Raw genomic sequence first — 15,332 nt, forward strand, 5'->3', positions numbered from 1 at the left:
TCTCAATATGAAAGTTCTCGTGACCGCTTTTAGTCACTTTTTACAATAGACAGGGAATGTCGTGGGTGCATTCTACGTCCCCCACCCACAGTGGGGACTGTGGAAGTATTAGATGTATTGTACCGCCCCCACCCACAAGGGGTAAAAATGGAAGAGGTCGGACTCTTCGAAGAATGAAGAAGGTACCGGCAAATGAAAGGAAAGGGTCAGAAGAGCGTGAAAGGAAAGGGACCATAGGCCACGAAAGCCTAGTACCGTTAAGGTCTGAAGAGAATAAGATTTGACCAAGGAGAGATGAAAGTGAGGAGCATGACACAAATACGTGAAAACAATGTCAGACTCAGCTTAAGACACCCTGGTCTTTACTATACGCTGAAAGGAGAGATGGCACAGCGCATGGGTGATCGTTTAGTCTGCGCTTGATCCACTGCATATTACAGCCGGCTAAGTGAGCGACCGCGAGTTCCTTAACGGTAATGAGCATCATACGAAAGGAATAAACATCATTAGTTCTTCATCGTCACTGTCTTCTCACCAAAGCAGCTACGGTTCGTTTACATGAAAATGCATGTGGGATTTTTGAAATTTATTTATTTATTCGTATCAGAAGCATATATTTTACACAACATATTGGTACTTAATGACATACATATCAAATATTGTCTGCCCAGAATTTTGCCAAATCACGGGCATTAGGTGTTGCAGCCATCAAGTTCTCCATTGTGCAACTTAAACAGTTCATGAAATGGGCTGTGGTTTGGTCTTCACCACATTCACATAGCCTGGATTTGCCAGGAATGCCCCACTTTACCATATTGATTCTTGATCTACCAACCCCAGTGCGAAGCCTGTTCAACGATTTCCAAGTTGATCAATGTTCCTCATTTCTTGAAGGGAGATGTTCAATTGGTAGCATCCAGCCAGCAAGTTGAGGATTTCTATAATAATTCTCCATAATCTCAACCTTGTGGATTGGGCGGATTCGTTCAGATCTTCGGTTGTACTTAGGAAACTCCTCTTAGACCTCAATCGTCGGTGGGCAGGTTCATATTCGTACAAAGGGTGTGCACATGAGCAAGTGTTTTAGTTCTCCCACTCATGGATGCAACTTTTCTTCTAATATCTGCTGGGGCGATTCCAGTCAAACATTAGAGTCTATCTCGTGGTGTTGGTTTCAAACAGCCAGTGATAAGTCGACATGTTTCATTTAGAGCAATGTCAACTTGTTTAGCATGACAGGGCAAGCGAACTCTGCAGCAGAGCCAGCTGTGAGCCTGCTAAAATTTTATTTCTGTTATAAAGTGTTTAGATTGTCTTTAACTGTGCTATACTTAGTATTAATTACGGTAGTGTTAACTTTGATTCTATGTACAAATTGGTTTAGTGTAAGAGAAGGCCTAATGGCCTTAACTACGCCATTAAAGACATTTATCTATCTATCTAACTACAAGAGTCTACATACACCCCGTTATTCCATAATTTCTTGGGCAACCCGTACTGCATGTTGATTGTTTTAATTAATTAATGTTATTTGCTTTACGTTCCACCAACTACTTTTTCGGTTTTCGGAGAGGCCGAGGTGCCGGAATTTATTCCCGCAGGAGTTCTTTTACGTGCCAGTAAATCTACCGACACGAGGCTGACGTATTTGAGTACCCTTCAAATACCACTGGACTGACCAGGATCGAACCTGCCAAGTTGGGGTCAGAAGGCAAGCACCTCAACCGTCTGAGCTACTCAGCCCGGTATTGATTGTTTTGATACCCAAACAGTGAATACTTCCTTTATTTCAGTGTGAAGGGAAGCAGAAATCATAGAGGAAACCTAATGAAAGTCTTATTCCTTCAGTGATACGTGGAGGTGGGAACGTTCTTGCTAGGAGTTATCTATTGTGGGGATAGGCAATTTAGTGCTTATTGAAAATAACATGGGTAAATGGAATTATCTGTATATACTAATAGAAAACCTGAAACAGTCTGCTGAAAAACCAGGACTAAGAAATAGTAGACGTAATGTTACAACTTGGAAAAAAAAACAACTATTTATATGCACAAAAAATTGGAGTAATAACTCTGTCGATGATAAACAATCAACAAAATTGCTTGGACGTTACGGAATGCAACACATTGTAACTTTTTTTTGATGATAATAATAATAAATAAATAAAATCATGAATAAAATATATAAATAAAATTACACAAAAACTTAATAAAATTAATAAGCATAATTAACCGAAATGTCCGTAGTATGGGCGCCAGAGTTCACCAGAATGGATCCCTCGAATTTAGATAAGAGCATGATAAACTGTATATCCCAGGGCGTGTACATAATGCTGCGTACTGGTACATCTGCTGCAGGCCTTACCTAACCTCCTGAAAACGACTAATTAGGTAGGAACTGCACCTAGGTTCATCAATAACACTGATTCTAAAATAGCTAACTATATTCTTAACAAATTCCGTGCATGAGCACCTCATCAACATACAACATTATACATATAATACACACATAAAATATTGCTGGAAGACTCCATATTTACAACAACAACAACAAAAATAATGAAAATCGTGGGAAAACGAAAGCGAGAACTAAGCTACCATTTGTAGATAGTCCGATGAACAATGTACATGTATGAAGATAAATACCCTTCACTGTCTCTTATCTAAATTCGAGGGATCCATTCTGGTGAACTCTGGCGCCCATACTACGGACATTTCGGTTAATTATGCTTATTAATTTTATTAAGTTTTTGTGTAATTTTATTTATATATTTTATTCATGATTTTATTTATTTATTATTATCATAAAAAAAAAGTTACAACATTCATAGAGGATTATCACACAAGTGGGCTAGATTAACAATTATGAAACATAAAGGTGGTGGTGTCCGCCTCTGTAGTGTAGTGTGATTAGCTGCCACCTCTGGAGGCTCGGGTTCAATTCCCGGCTCTGCCACACACACACACACACACACACACACACACACACACACACACACACACACACACACACACACACACAAACACAAACACAAGAAAAGTGGTACGAGGACTGGAACGGGGTCCTCTCAGCCTCGGGAGGACAACTGAGTAGAGGGGGTTCGATTCCCTCCTCAGCCATCCTAGAAGTAGTTTCCCGTGGTTTCCCACTTCTGCAGGCAAATGCCGGGATGGTACATAAATTAGGGCCACCGCCGCTTCCTTGTCTATTCTTTCCAATCTTCCCATCCCCACACAAGGCCCCTGTTCAGCATAGCAGGTGAGACCGCCTGGGTGAGATACTGGCCCTCCTCTGCAGTTGTATCTCCCGACTCAAAGTCTCCAGAACATTGCTCCTGAGGCGGTAGAAGTGGGATCCCTCGCTGAGGGAAAAACCAACTCTGGAGGGTAAACAGATTAAGAAAGAAAGACGAAAGAAAGGTGGTAGTGCAAGATGCTTAACAAGTTATTGATAACGCCTATTATGATGTTGTTGAGTATATTTCTAAGGATACCTAACCCTTTCAAGATATTCCAGGTGTATTTTGTAGCACCTCCCCTGCTACCAAAAAGCAATCCTTTAACTGACCAAATTTCGAATCGGATGTTGTAATATTTGTTTAATTATGGGAAGAATGGTTCATACATACCTTTCTTTTCTCTCTCATCCTCAATCGCCTGCTCATTGCCTCTTCTCTTTCAAACGAATGGCGGGATCCAACACTAAAGCAGTATGTTTTTTTTTTTTTAATGTATAGCAGTGATGTCGGCTCTTCTATTCGACCCCGTAAAAGACACAGTGAACTTCTATAATTTTAAAAATTGTAATTTGTAAGTGCAGATAAGTAAAATGTTCTGGTTTTTTTTTCCTTCCCCCCCCCCCCACCCGTTACATTTCTGTAGACTTTCGTTTCCAACTGTAATGAATTCCTTTTCAATAACAGAATGGTGTCATAGTACGGCAAGTGAAATCGAATGAAGGTGTTACAAGGCTAATGCAGTGAGCTCGCAGTTGCGATCAATAGTTGGCTCCTATCCTGTGCTGATCCTGTGTTTTCCTACACCCTCTAGACCAGTGGTTTTCACACGTTTTTGTTGGCGTACTCCCCAAATCCAATTGTTTCATCTTCGTACCCCCGAAGTACGAGTATATTGCGATTGTACCAGAAATAACAGATGCTTGTTGCTGGATACCAAATATCATCATCATCATCCTCCGCAGGTTTTCCCACTTGCTAAGGGTCCCTGCTCGCTTTGGAGCATAAAAGATTTGTGGCTGGGGAATTAAGGTCTTCCTGACACCATGGGATTTTTCAACTGAGAATCCCACCCCACCAACACCAGGAATCAAACAACGCTTGCCGGGATGACAGGCAAGCAGCAAAACCGCTACACCACGCTGTTCCCAAATTATGTCCGGCTCCATAGCTAAATGGTTAGCGTGCTGGCCTTTGGTCACAGGGGTTCCGGGTTCGATTCCCGGCAGGGTCGGGAATTTTAACCATAATTGGTTAATTTCGCTGACAGGGGGGCTGGGTGTATGTGTCGTCTTCATCATCATTTCATCCTCATCACGACGCGCAGGTCGCCTACGGGTGTCAACTCAAAAGACCTGCACCAGACGAGCCGAACTTGTCCTCGGACACTCCCGGCACTAAAAGCCATACGTCATTTCATTTTTCCCCAATTATAAAATGTATTGTATATATATCGTCGTTGGGCAAAAGAAATCCCTTAACTCCTTCGGAGCAAAGTTTACAGAAGCCCAACACTGAGCAGTCAACAATGGCGGGAGAATTGTTCTTGGCATTTTCATCGCTGAACGATAGTCAAATTATTCGAACATAGGACTCTTCTGTTCCCTTATCAAACAACGCGGCAAGCCTTCACAAGACAGATAGAGAAACGTGGTTTTCTCGTGAGTGGAATAACGAGATTTTCATTGCCTAGCAACGGTATGTATACGAGTATAATAAATGTTAATGCAACAACAATAACAACAATGGTGGGAGAATTGTTCTTGGAATTTCCATTGCTTAACGATAGTCAAATTATTCGAGCATAGGAGTTTTCTGTTCCATTATCAAACAACGCGACTAGACTTCACAAGACAGATGGAGAAACGTGGTTTTCTCGTGAGTGGAATAACGAGGTTTTCATTGCCTAGCAATGGTATGTATACGAGTATAATAAATTTTAATGCAACAACAATAACAACAATGGCGCATGGCTTTTGGTGCCGGGAGTGTCCGAAGACAAGTTCGGCTCGCCAGATGCAGGTCTTTTGATTTGATTCCCGTGGGCGACCTGCGCGTCGTGATGAGGATGAAATGATGAAGTAGACACATACACCCAGTCCCCGTGCCAGCGGAATTAACCAGTTTTGGTTACAATTCCCAACACTGCTGGGAATCGAACTCGGGACCCCTGTGGCCAAAGGGCAGTACGCTAACCATTTAGCCATGGAGTCGGACAATGCTACAACTACTACTGTACTATATAGGCGTACACCGCTCCTGAAAATGAAATGAACGAGTGGATTTCGTAACAAAAAGAAAGTAAGATAAAAAAAGAACAATGCAGCTTAAGTAAGTATTTTACATGCCTAGTCAGTGGGAATATTTCTTGTTGTTAGAATTTACTTTACGTCTTATGGCGACGATGGGGTGGGAAGGGCTACGAGTGGGAAGGAAGCGGCCGTGGCCTTGATTAAGGTACAGCCCCAACATTTGCCTGGAGTGAAAATAGGAAACCACGGAAAACCATCTTCAGGGTTGCCAACAATAGAGCTCGAACTCACTATCTCCCAATACAAGCTGACAGTTACGTGACCCGCATCACGCGGCCACACGCTCAGTATGAAAGAGGCTCCATAGGCCTCGCAATCCTAATACCATCGGGGTCGGAAAAGAACAAGAGTAGGATAGAAGCCTGGCACAAGTAAGTGGAAGCAATATCAGGACTCAGCTAAGGACGCTATGATCGCCAACCCACGCTTGGGAGTTGGGCGCCCTTGGTTCCTCTTTTAGTCGCCAGGGGATATCTTGGATGTTATTCTACCACCCTCATCCACAGGAGAAAGTTAATCAAGGGAGCGTTGGTGCTTATTTTAAGAAGATGTACAAGTGGACAATCAACTTTCTCAACATTAATTAGAGGGGAATGTAGCATAGCAAAGATAAACGTGCGGAGCGTGTGCAGTGTCAGACTCAGCAAGGTACTTCGTGGTCGCCAAACTATGCTCCCAAGTCGAGAGCCCCTGGTTCCTGTTTCATTCGTTTCGTACGATAGGAGGAGGATACCGTGGATGGATTCTACCGTCTCCACCCATTGTGGCTACATGCAGGCTCGTCAGTTAGCAGATTTCACAGAAAATATGAGATGTAGCTGTGAGCTTGCATTCGGGAGATGGTGGGTTCCAATTCCATCGTCGGCAGCCCTGAAGAAGGTTATCCGTGGTTTCCCATTTTCACACCAGGCAAATGCTAGAACTGCAGCTTAATTAAGATCATGGCATGGCCGCTATATTTCCAATCTTAGCCATTTTATTATCCTTGCGTCGCCGAAAATCTTCAATGTGTTAGTGCAATGTTAAACGTTAAACCACTAGAAAAGAAAAAGAACCCCCTCCCCCCCCATAAAAAACGAACGTGATTCTTTTTGTGAATGGACAACCATATTCTCTTATAGACTAATTAGAAGAAGAAAGGTAAATAGCCTTTGAAGAATGAAGGTATTGGCCAGTGGGGTGGCGTGGAAATTTCCTGGGTGTTACCGGTTCGAAACTGATACAGTCGAAGAGAGGATGAAGTTCTTTCGAACTTTCTATTAACGTTTTCTTTCTTTCCTTCCTTCTGTCTTTCTTTCTTAATTCGTTTACCGCCCGGGGTTGATTTTTCCCTCGGACACAGCGAGGGATCTCACTTCTACCCCCCCCCCCCCCCAAGGGCAGTGTTCTGGAGCATGAGATTTTGGGTCGGGGTAAAAGTGGGGAGGAGGACCAATATCTCGTTCAGATGGGCTCACCTGCTATGCTGAACAGGGGCCTTGTGGGGGCTGAGGAGATTGGAAGGAGTAGACAAGGAATAGGGAGGGAAGCGGCCGTGGCCCTAAGTTAAGTACTATCCCTGCATTTACCTGGACGAGAAGTGGGAAACCACGGAAAACCACTGCAAGGATTGCTGAGGTGGGAATCGAAACCCCCTCTACTCATTTGACCTCCCGTTCCAACCCTTGTACCACTTTTAGAAATTCGTGGCAGAGCCGGGAATCGAACCCTGGCCTCTGGCGGTGGCAGCTTATCACAGCTAATCACTACACCACAGAGGCTGTTAACGGGATACTATATATTTGCTAAATACAGTATCCAGTGCATATTATGATAGGAATAATAATAATGATGATGATGCTAGTTCGATTCCTTGGCTGAATGGTCAGCGTTGAGGCCTTCGGTTCAGAGGGTCTCGGGTTCGATTGCTGACGGGGTTATCTGTCTGATTAATTCTTCTGGCTCGGGGACTGGGTATTTGTTTGTCCCAAAACTTCCCTTTTCATATTCATACAACATACTACCAATCACAACAGAAACACGCAATGGTGATTACATACCTCTACATAGGGTTTGCGTCAGGAAGGACAGCCGGACGTATAACAGGACCAATTCCTCATTTGTAACACAGTTCGCAACCGCGACCCCACATATATGGTATAAGCTGTAGAAGAAGAAGAGAAGGTGATGATAATAGGAATAAATGTGGAAATATTATGTGATATTTCTCTATTTGAATATGTATTGCAATAAAGCAAAGCAAAGTCACCTCCGTGCAGGCCATGAAGGCCCTTGGAGTTGGGGTACAGTGGTTAGCTCTACGGCCGGCCGCCTTTGCCCCCAGGAATTAACCTGGCACTCATTTTTGGTGCAGGCTGAGTGAACCTCAGGTCCATATGCACCTCCGGAAATGGAAATCTCGTTTCTGAAATTTTTTACGACTTCCTGACGTGGATTCGAACCCACGTCCTTCCGGGCAAACCGAGCACGCCTTTACCACCTCGGCCAGGCAGCCCCTAAATATGTATTGCACTCACTTGTATTTCAATTCGTCGATCCTTTTCCAGGAACACGTCAAGTCTTGATCATTTTTTTATTTTTTATTTTTTTACTACCGCATAGCCACAGTAATTCTGTTCACCATGATACATTATATTGTCTTTCAAAACATTCATGTGGTTGGTCCATATGGTCTTGGTTCTTTTCCCGATTCTTTCTTGAATTTCTAACTGGGTTGAGTAGTGTTTAAGAACCTTGGGTTGAGGTATTAAAACCTCACTCTTATGCAGTATGAATGACAAAAGCAAGTCTGAAGTTTTACGTGATTATCAGTGATTTAGTCATTGGCTACAGGACCTAGAGTTTCACGTGGAAGCTCACTGGTGCATGAGCGTCCGTTTCGAAAAACTCATTTGTATACCTTGAATTCGAACCACGGTCGCCTTTTTGGGAGGCGGCGACGAAGCTCATAAGGGGAGGTCACAGCCATCATAGACATGTTTTCTAAACATAAATTCATAGTAACGTGCTGTACCCAAGCTACGGCCGCTTCATTCTCTGTTGATTTTAATTATTGTTACAACAGTCGTACAGATGATTAGGCGGGCTTTATGCGGTGCTGTTGATTAATCCTCTGTCATGCTCTCATGCTGAGAATGTGCCAAGAATGTCAGGCTGATCAGGAGCATTTTGCAAGTCCCGATTTAAAGCGCCACATAATTTACAATTTTGAATATTTCGACTTTAAACTTGCAGGAAATGTTGAGGATGGTCTGTACTGTACTTACTACTAACAAGGATTACAATACAGCTAAGTTTCAAACTATATATACCGTAAAATGGGGAGAATGGAAACAGTGGGGTGAATAGAAACAAAAACGTTTAATAATTTACTGTAAATAATACTATAATTGTTGCAATTTAAAATTTGTTGGATATGTTTGTTAAATAACATATACTGAAGAGAAATTCACGTTTCATAGGCGTGTCCACACTGTTTTGTGGAAGCCATTGTCAAGTAAAGTGGAGCCAAATCACCACCAGGAAAATGGCGCGGGAAAACTTCATTCAGACAGCAGGTAAAATGTTGGCGTAGGCCAATATTATTTAATGAAATACTTAGTCTGATGTTTAATAAACGTTATCATAAATATGGCATTATATTTTTACGTTAGTTTATATACCTAACCTCAATTTATTTTTCAGCACTAATTGTCGATTTGCGGGGTGAATAGAAACAAAGGGTTTCACCATGCCCCGAACTTATAAACACGACCCTAGGAGCAACAAACATAGCCGAAGAATCAATACAGGCAGCAGTGGATGATATCACAAACAATGGCCCCAGCTATAGGGACGCAAGCAAGAAACATAAAATAAACTATTCTGTATTGTACCATAATTTGACTCGAAAAGATACCTACCATGAAGAAACAAGTTGGATAGACAGTATTAACTGCAGAAGAAGAAGAATAAGAAGAATTGCTTGAAGGTAGATTAAGTATACGGTATGTGCTTTGTGGGCTTACCCAGTGGACCCACATGATGCGAGGATTATTGTAAAACAATGTCTTAATTCTTGTGGGAAGATCATAAAGAAGTTCAAAGACAATATAACTGGCCGGGACTTCATTTGTTTTCAAATTTTGTACAGGACAGGCATATATGTTTTAGTAGGCATTTCATGCACAGAAATACCATTTGACATTGTAAATGTGTAAATTTTAGAAATGTATCTGAATGTTGTAAACTTTTATTCAATTTAACGTACTCATTTTGTACTGAATTTATTGCCAAATACACATTAAAAGTTGAGAAAGGATGTTTATGTTACTATTCTACCCCACTTATAGCATTAGTATTAGATATAGAGTATAGACAGTTTCCAATCCCCCAAATGAAGGTACAATAGCAACATTATGGTAATATGTATGCCTGTTGCCATTCACCCCACTGGCAGGTAAATAGAAACAGACATTTTTTATAAAAATATTTTGTGAATGGCAACTGCCAAGACCATGATAATTTCAGCAGTTAATAATTTGACCTACACCCATACAATGCCACAAAAGTAATTCATGTATCTTTCGTACAGGATTGTCCAGACAATTTCAAAAGTTAAAATTGTTTCTATCCACCCCATTTTACGTATATTTTAAATATTTTCCAAGCACTTTGAAGTCGAAAAAATCAAATATAGCAATAAAAATCAATCACAGTTAAAATTACAGATTACATGTGGTAATCTCTCTGAAATGCAGCCATCCAAGTAAATAACAACAGCAAATTTGAAAAGTATCTGTCCGGTAGTTAAGTAGGTAATTACTAATTACAGTTACGTAACTGCCAATCGTCACATGATCAGAGAAACACATGAGAATCAGAAATCTATGTGCGTAAATAAATGAACAAATGAGCCGCGTAGTGATAAAATTAGAAGCTACGTTCTTTACTCTATGAAAACAAACTGTAAGGTATTGCCATCTGCCGTTCATAATCGTGCTAATTGCAAATAGTAAGGAGCGCTGTTCAAACGACGATACATCCTTGTTGGCATTTCAAAGGTTAAGATGTCTTCGAAAGTCTGATATGAATCAACGAGATCGTGTCGTGATGATGCGCGGTATTCCTGCACACACATTGTTGCATTTACTGGTACCGGTCTAAATTTTGGGAAGAACGGATTGCTAGGCTTTCTGGACTCATGCGGGAGGAAGTTCATTGCTATGTATCAGGAATACTGATGAATTATGCTTTCTAAGCCTTGTGAGTATTTTGATATTGTATGAATTACTGTATTGGTAATTTATGAAATATTTGTTGGTGTCGAATATTGCTGTATCATGAAATATAGCATTTTCTGCAGCCTAAAATCAATAACGATATTGCATTATTGTTCTTGTTCAAAGAAGTTAAAAAATCCGTGCCGGTAATGCAATACTGTGTAGTTGAAAAGTGTCAACAAGAGTTTATTTACAAAATTAGTTTCCGTGATTGAATATTCAAGATGTTGCATTGCTTTTATTATTTGTAAATACTCCCTTGCCCTAATGTTTGTGGAGATAAGCTTAATTAAAGCAAAGTTTTTGATTTGTGATTATTTTGTGATCGTTTGTTTATTTATTCATTGATCTATTAGAGAACAATGGCATTTACTAGGCCTACCGTACTGCAAAATTTGTGCTGAACGAATATACAGTATTTGAATAGCAACTGTTCCCTTAATGCCTGTCGCACCCGTTTTTAAAATCTCTCCGGCGTGCTGCATAGCATCGCTACGCATTGGGTTGGTTAACTTTTAGAAACAGAGTGACTCGTGGTGTGTACGTAAGGGTCATGCACCCCACGCTAGCCAGCTTAGCCCTATACACGTGGAAGACTTCTCCGCCCCATTTTGTTCTCGTAGCGCTTCAAGGCCGCTTGAATAACCCAGCCAAACCCACCACAGTTATGCTAGTTATAATGTTAACGCTCACATACACTTTGCTTCGCTGTAGAAAAGCTCTGCTATTCTCTTTCGAAGAAATAACTTCTGCAAATTTGCGCTAACCTTTTTAACATCCCTCACTACGCGATACTATTGCCAAGGACAAGTAAAATGAGTGGGTAGTGTAGCTTTACATTCCATCAAGTCAACATTGCATCCCTTCGCTCTTTCGACACGTACGTAAATTGTAGTGGTTAACATATCTGTTGTGTGTTAATGTATTCTTTTGTGCACTGAATTAATTTTTTTGCAATATAACGTGACTGACAAGCAAATTTAAAAAGAACAAATCGACTATTTGTAAATATAAGAGCGTTTTGTATAATCAGTTCACAGAAAAGCATTCATTCTAGCTCTATTACGTCACGTATTGTTCATTTGTTATTCTGTTATCTTATGCTGCTCATTTCGTGGCGAACACTGATTATTTCTAGTCTATTTTAGTGAAACAGATCAGCATCGTGGTTTAGAATTATTAAAAAACCCTCTGCAACCCGTTCGCTTTCCGTTTCAGCCGCTTCGAAATGAACGCTCCGGGTTTTAGATACAACCACTGAATACTTGCTGACATGGCGTCTTGAAATACGGTGAAGGATTTCGATCCTGTGTAAGGATTTCAACCCTCGTTAATACTGAGGCTTTTAAAATGCCCAGGTAATGTTTCCGAAGTGTAAACTGATAGCAGAATAAGTGATTTTTGTATTTGAAGTGGTATATTGTCCATGTCATGATAGCTTATTGATTTTATAAGCGATATTCAGTGAATTGAAAATACGCAGTCGGGTCGACGACACCTCTTTACCCCGAAAGAAAATCAATATTATTCAGTAAATTTGAAGTCTATATGGAATTGTTTTTGTGTGAAATTGTGTGCCAGACCTTATTCTTCATTATTATTGTGCTACGGTGACCGTGGTTTATGATGTGAAGTGAAGAATGGAAGATTAATAGTGTGTGGTAATCATTAGGCCAGGGGAAAAAGGGTTGCGTAAAAGTTGAATCTGTTGAGAGGAGGGTGGGGTAAAGAAGGCAGTGTGATAACAGCAACATGGCGGAAGGGCTGGGTTTGTGCTGACGAATGAGGGTAACGTTTTAATAGTGTTTTAAGATATAAAACGGAGAGGGTTATGATTTTAGTGTTATCTTGAAATGGGATTGTGATGTTTCCGTGGTATATTAGAGGGGAGCCATGATACATGTTGTCACAAGTGAATTTTTAGCACCACCTGTGTGATTCAGTGGGTGTTTCAGTGATGAATATGTGCTATAATCAGGGGATAGTTTGTATCTGAAGTATTTTTGTTTTGAATTGACAGGTGTTTGGCTGATGTTTGGCGAAGCACCACCTGCTAGCAGTGAACTACAGTAACCATGACGTCTACATTATCAACTCAGAGGTTCTGCCTTCGCTGGAATAATCACCAGTCCAATCTTTTATCCGTGTTCGACCAATTATTACATGATGAATCTTTTGTGGACGTTACCTTGGCTGTGGAGGGCCGTTTACTGCGTGCCCATAAGATGGTGCTGTCCGCTTGCAGCCCATATTTTCAGGCTCTATTTATAGGACATCCTGACAAGCATCCAATAGTTATATTAAAGGACGTACCTTTCTGCGATATGCGGAGCCTTTTAGAATTTATGTATCGCGGTGAGGTGAGTGTTGATCAGGACCGATTGACAGCTTTCCTCAAAGTGGCAGAGTCATTGCGGATCAAGGGACTGACGGAGGTTAATGAGGAAAAGTGTGACTTACCGTCTATAACATCATCACTTCTTTCAAATGTGCCGAATGTACCCTTAGTGACAACGCATACGCCTTCCCCTCCGAACCTTCATCGATTTACACCGGGGCCAGCGTCGCACAAGAGAGCAGCACCACCACTTCCACCCCATTCAAGATCCAATCCGCTATTAGGGTCTGCTCTCACTGCACCCAAGCGAAAAAGAGGACGCCCTCGGAAACTGTCGGGTAGTAGTGGTAATGACAGCCTACCTAATTTGCTACCAGTAACAACCGTATCCCAGAATCCTGCCACAACTAATGGTGGTAATGGGGAAAATACTTCCGGGTCTAGAAGCCAAACACAAACACCTTCAAATATGTTAGATGATAATCATAGTGAACTGGAAACAGAAAATAGGTCGGGGGGAATGAATGCTGCCGAAGGTCAGAGGTCTGGAGGGATGAATGGTGCCGAAGTCCAGAGGTCTGGAGGAATTAATGGTGCCGAAGGCCAGAGGTCTGGAGGGATTAATGCTGCTGAAGGCCTGAAGTCTGAAGGGATGGAAGTTGCAGAAGGCCAGGGACAAGATCAGTCTGACGGGCCGGATTACAAACGTTCTGTGGCATCTGGTGATAGACAACCTGAAGGCGAGAATGGTGCTGGCTCGACAAATATACCGTCCCCTAATCAACTTTCAACGCCTCTCAAGGTAAGACTTTTTTCATTATTAATAAGTTATAAGAAATATGCATTAGGGTTACATCACGCATTCCTATCTACGAAATATCACTGTAAAATTTGTCACAAATGGAACATAATAATTGCTTTTACTTAAATGAAGTGAAAAATCTGCGGTAAATTAAGAAATACCATCGTTATTAGAGAAATATGAATAGATATATTTACTGGCTGTAAATAGGAGACCATGGTGTTGCATTCCGCTGCTTGCACCGTTTTTTTGTTTCTTTGTTGAGGTCCAGGGCTGGGACCCATGAATGGGAGTGCTATGTCTGCGATTTTTGTTATCTTTGGCCATGTCTTGGATTCCGCTGCTCGCGCCGTAATTTTTTTTTTCTTGAGGTCCAGGGCTGGCACCACAGAACCCTCTTTCTAGCGAATGGGAGTGCGGGTGTTTTGTTGAAAAATAGCACGATCCCTGGACCAATACATATACATATTTATTTTAAAAGGAAAATAGCATGATCCCTGGACCAGTAAATCGTTTAATGAATCGGTTAATGCACATGAAGTGACAGCCCATCAAATTACATCGAATTATAAAAATCAATAAAACGACACCAAAGAACTTCAGTGAGCAAAGACATCACAGACAACAGTGTTGGACAAACAAAACACTTACGGAAGCGCTGCGACGTAGCAGAAATACTTGTTGTAAGGCAATAAAGTATGTTTAGTTAGTGATACTTTAGTTGCTTTAGTTATACTTTAGGTTGTAAAGATTTCATATGTTTAAATTTTATGTAAAATATACATTGTATATACATGAAGTGGTTAAGTGTAAGAAAGGGCCGGGAGCCCTAACTTCGCCACAATAAAGACGCTTTAATAATAATAATAATAATATGTATTCTTTAAAATAAAATATTTCGTATTATTTCTTAATCAACCTGGGATTTGAGACTTTATTTGAGTAAAAGCAATTACTATCTTCCATTTGTGACAAATATTACAGTGATATTTTGTGGATCAACATCATTCTCATAACCGAAAGAAAAATAGCATGATCCCTGGACCAATAAATATTTTCTATTTTTGTTCCAACGAAAATAGCATGATCCCTGGACCAATAAATTACTAGTCCACAGAATTCTTCTTGTGTACATTGGCCATAGCTTTTTGTCGCCTATTAAATCTTGCATATCGTGGTACAATTCAGGAAATGTCATTGACAACTGAAGCAAAGAACTTCAGTTGAACACAGACATCACACACAAAATTGTTGAAAGTGTAAGACAAACAAAAGACATACGTGTTACTGAGAGCGTAGCACCAAAGGTACTTGTAAAGTAGTAAACTAGGTGTACATAATATTGTCCAAAAATAAGATATTTCTTAATTTACTGCAGATTTTA

The 15,332-nt window shown here is 40.9% G+C and overlaps 1 protein-coding gene across 5 annotated transcripts in view; it reads left to right on the top strand.

Annotated features, from left to right (window-relative positions):
• Window positions 1–15,332, top strand: part of ttk (zinc finger and BTB domain-containing protein ttk) — a 436,183-nt gene that overhangs the window by 195,057 nt on the left and 225,794 nt on the right. For 4 of the 5 annotated variants that reach the window (XM_067157913.2, XM_067157918.2, XM_067157917.2 and 1 more), the window contains exons 1-2: window positions 12,052–12,166; window positions 12,829–13,948. In XM_067157913.2, coding sequence (XP_067014014.2) covers window positions 12,884–13,948 — 1,065 coding nt within the window. In that variant the 5' untranslated portion in view covers window positions 12,052–12,166; window positions 12,829–12,883. Of the gene's footprint in view, window positions 1–12,051; window positions 12,167–12,828; window positions 13,949–15,332 lie in introns of those variants that run through there. The other variant, XM_067157914.2, reaches the window with a different exon arrangement.

The sequence above is a fragment of the Anabrus simplex genome, chromosome 14 (assembly GCF_040414725.1).
Source record: "Anabrus simplex isolate iqAnaSimp1 chromosome 14, ASM4041472v1, whole genome shotgun sequence".
NCBI lineage: Eukaryota > Metazoa > Arthropoda > Insecta > Orthoptera > Tettigoniidae > Anabrus > Anabrus simplex.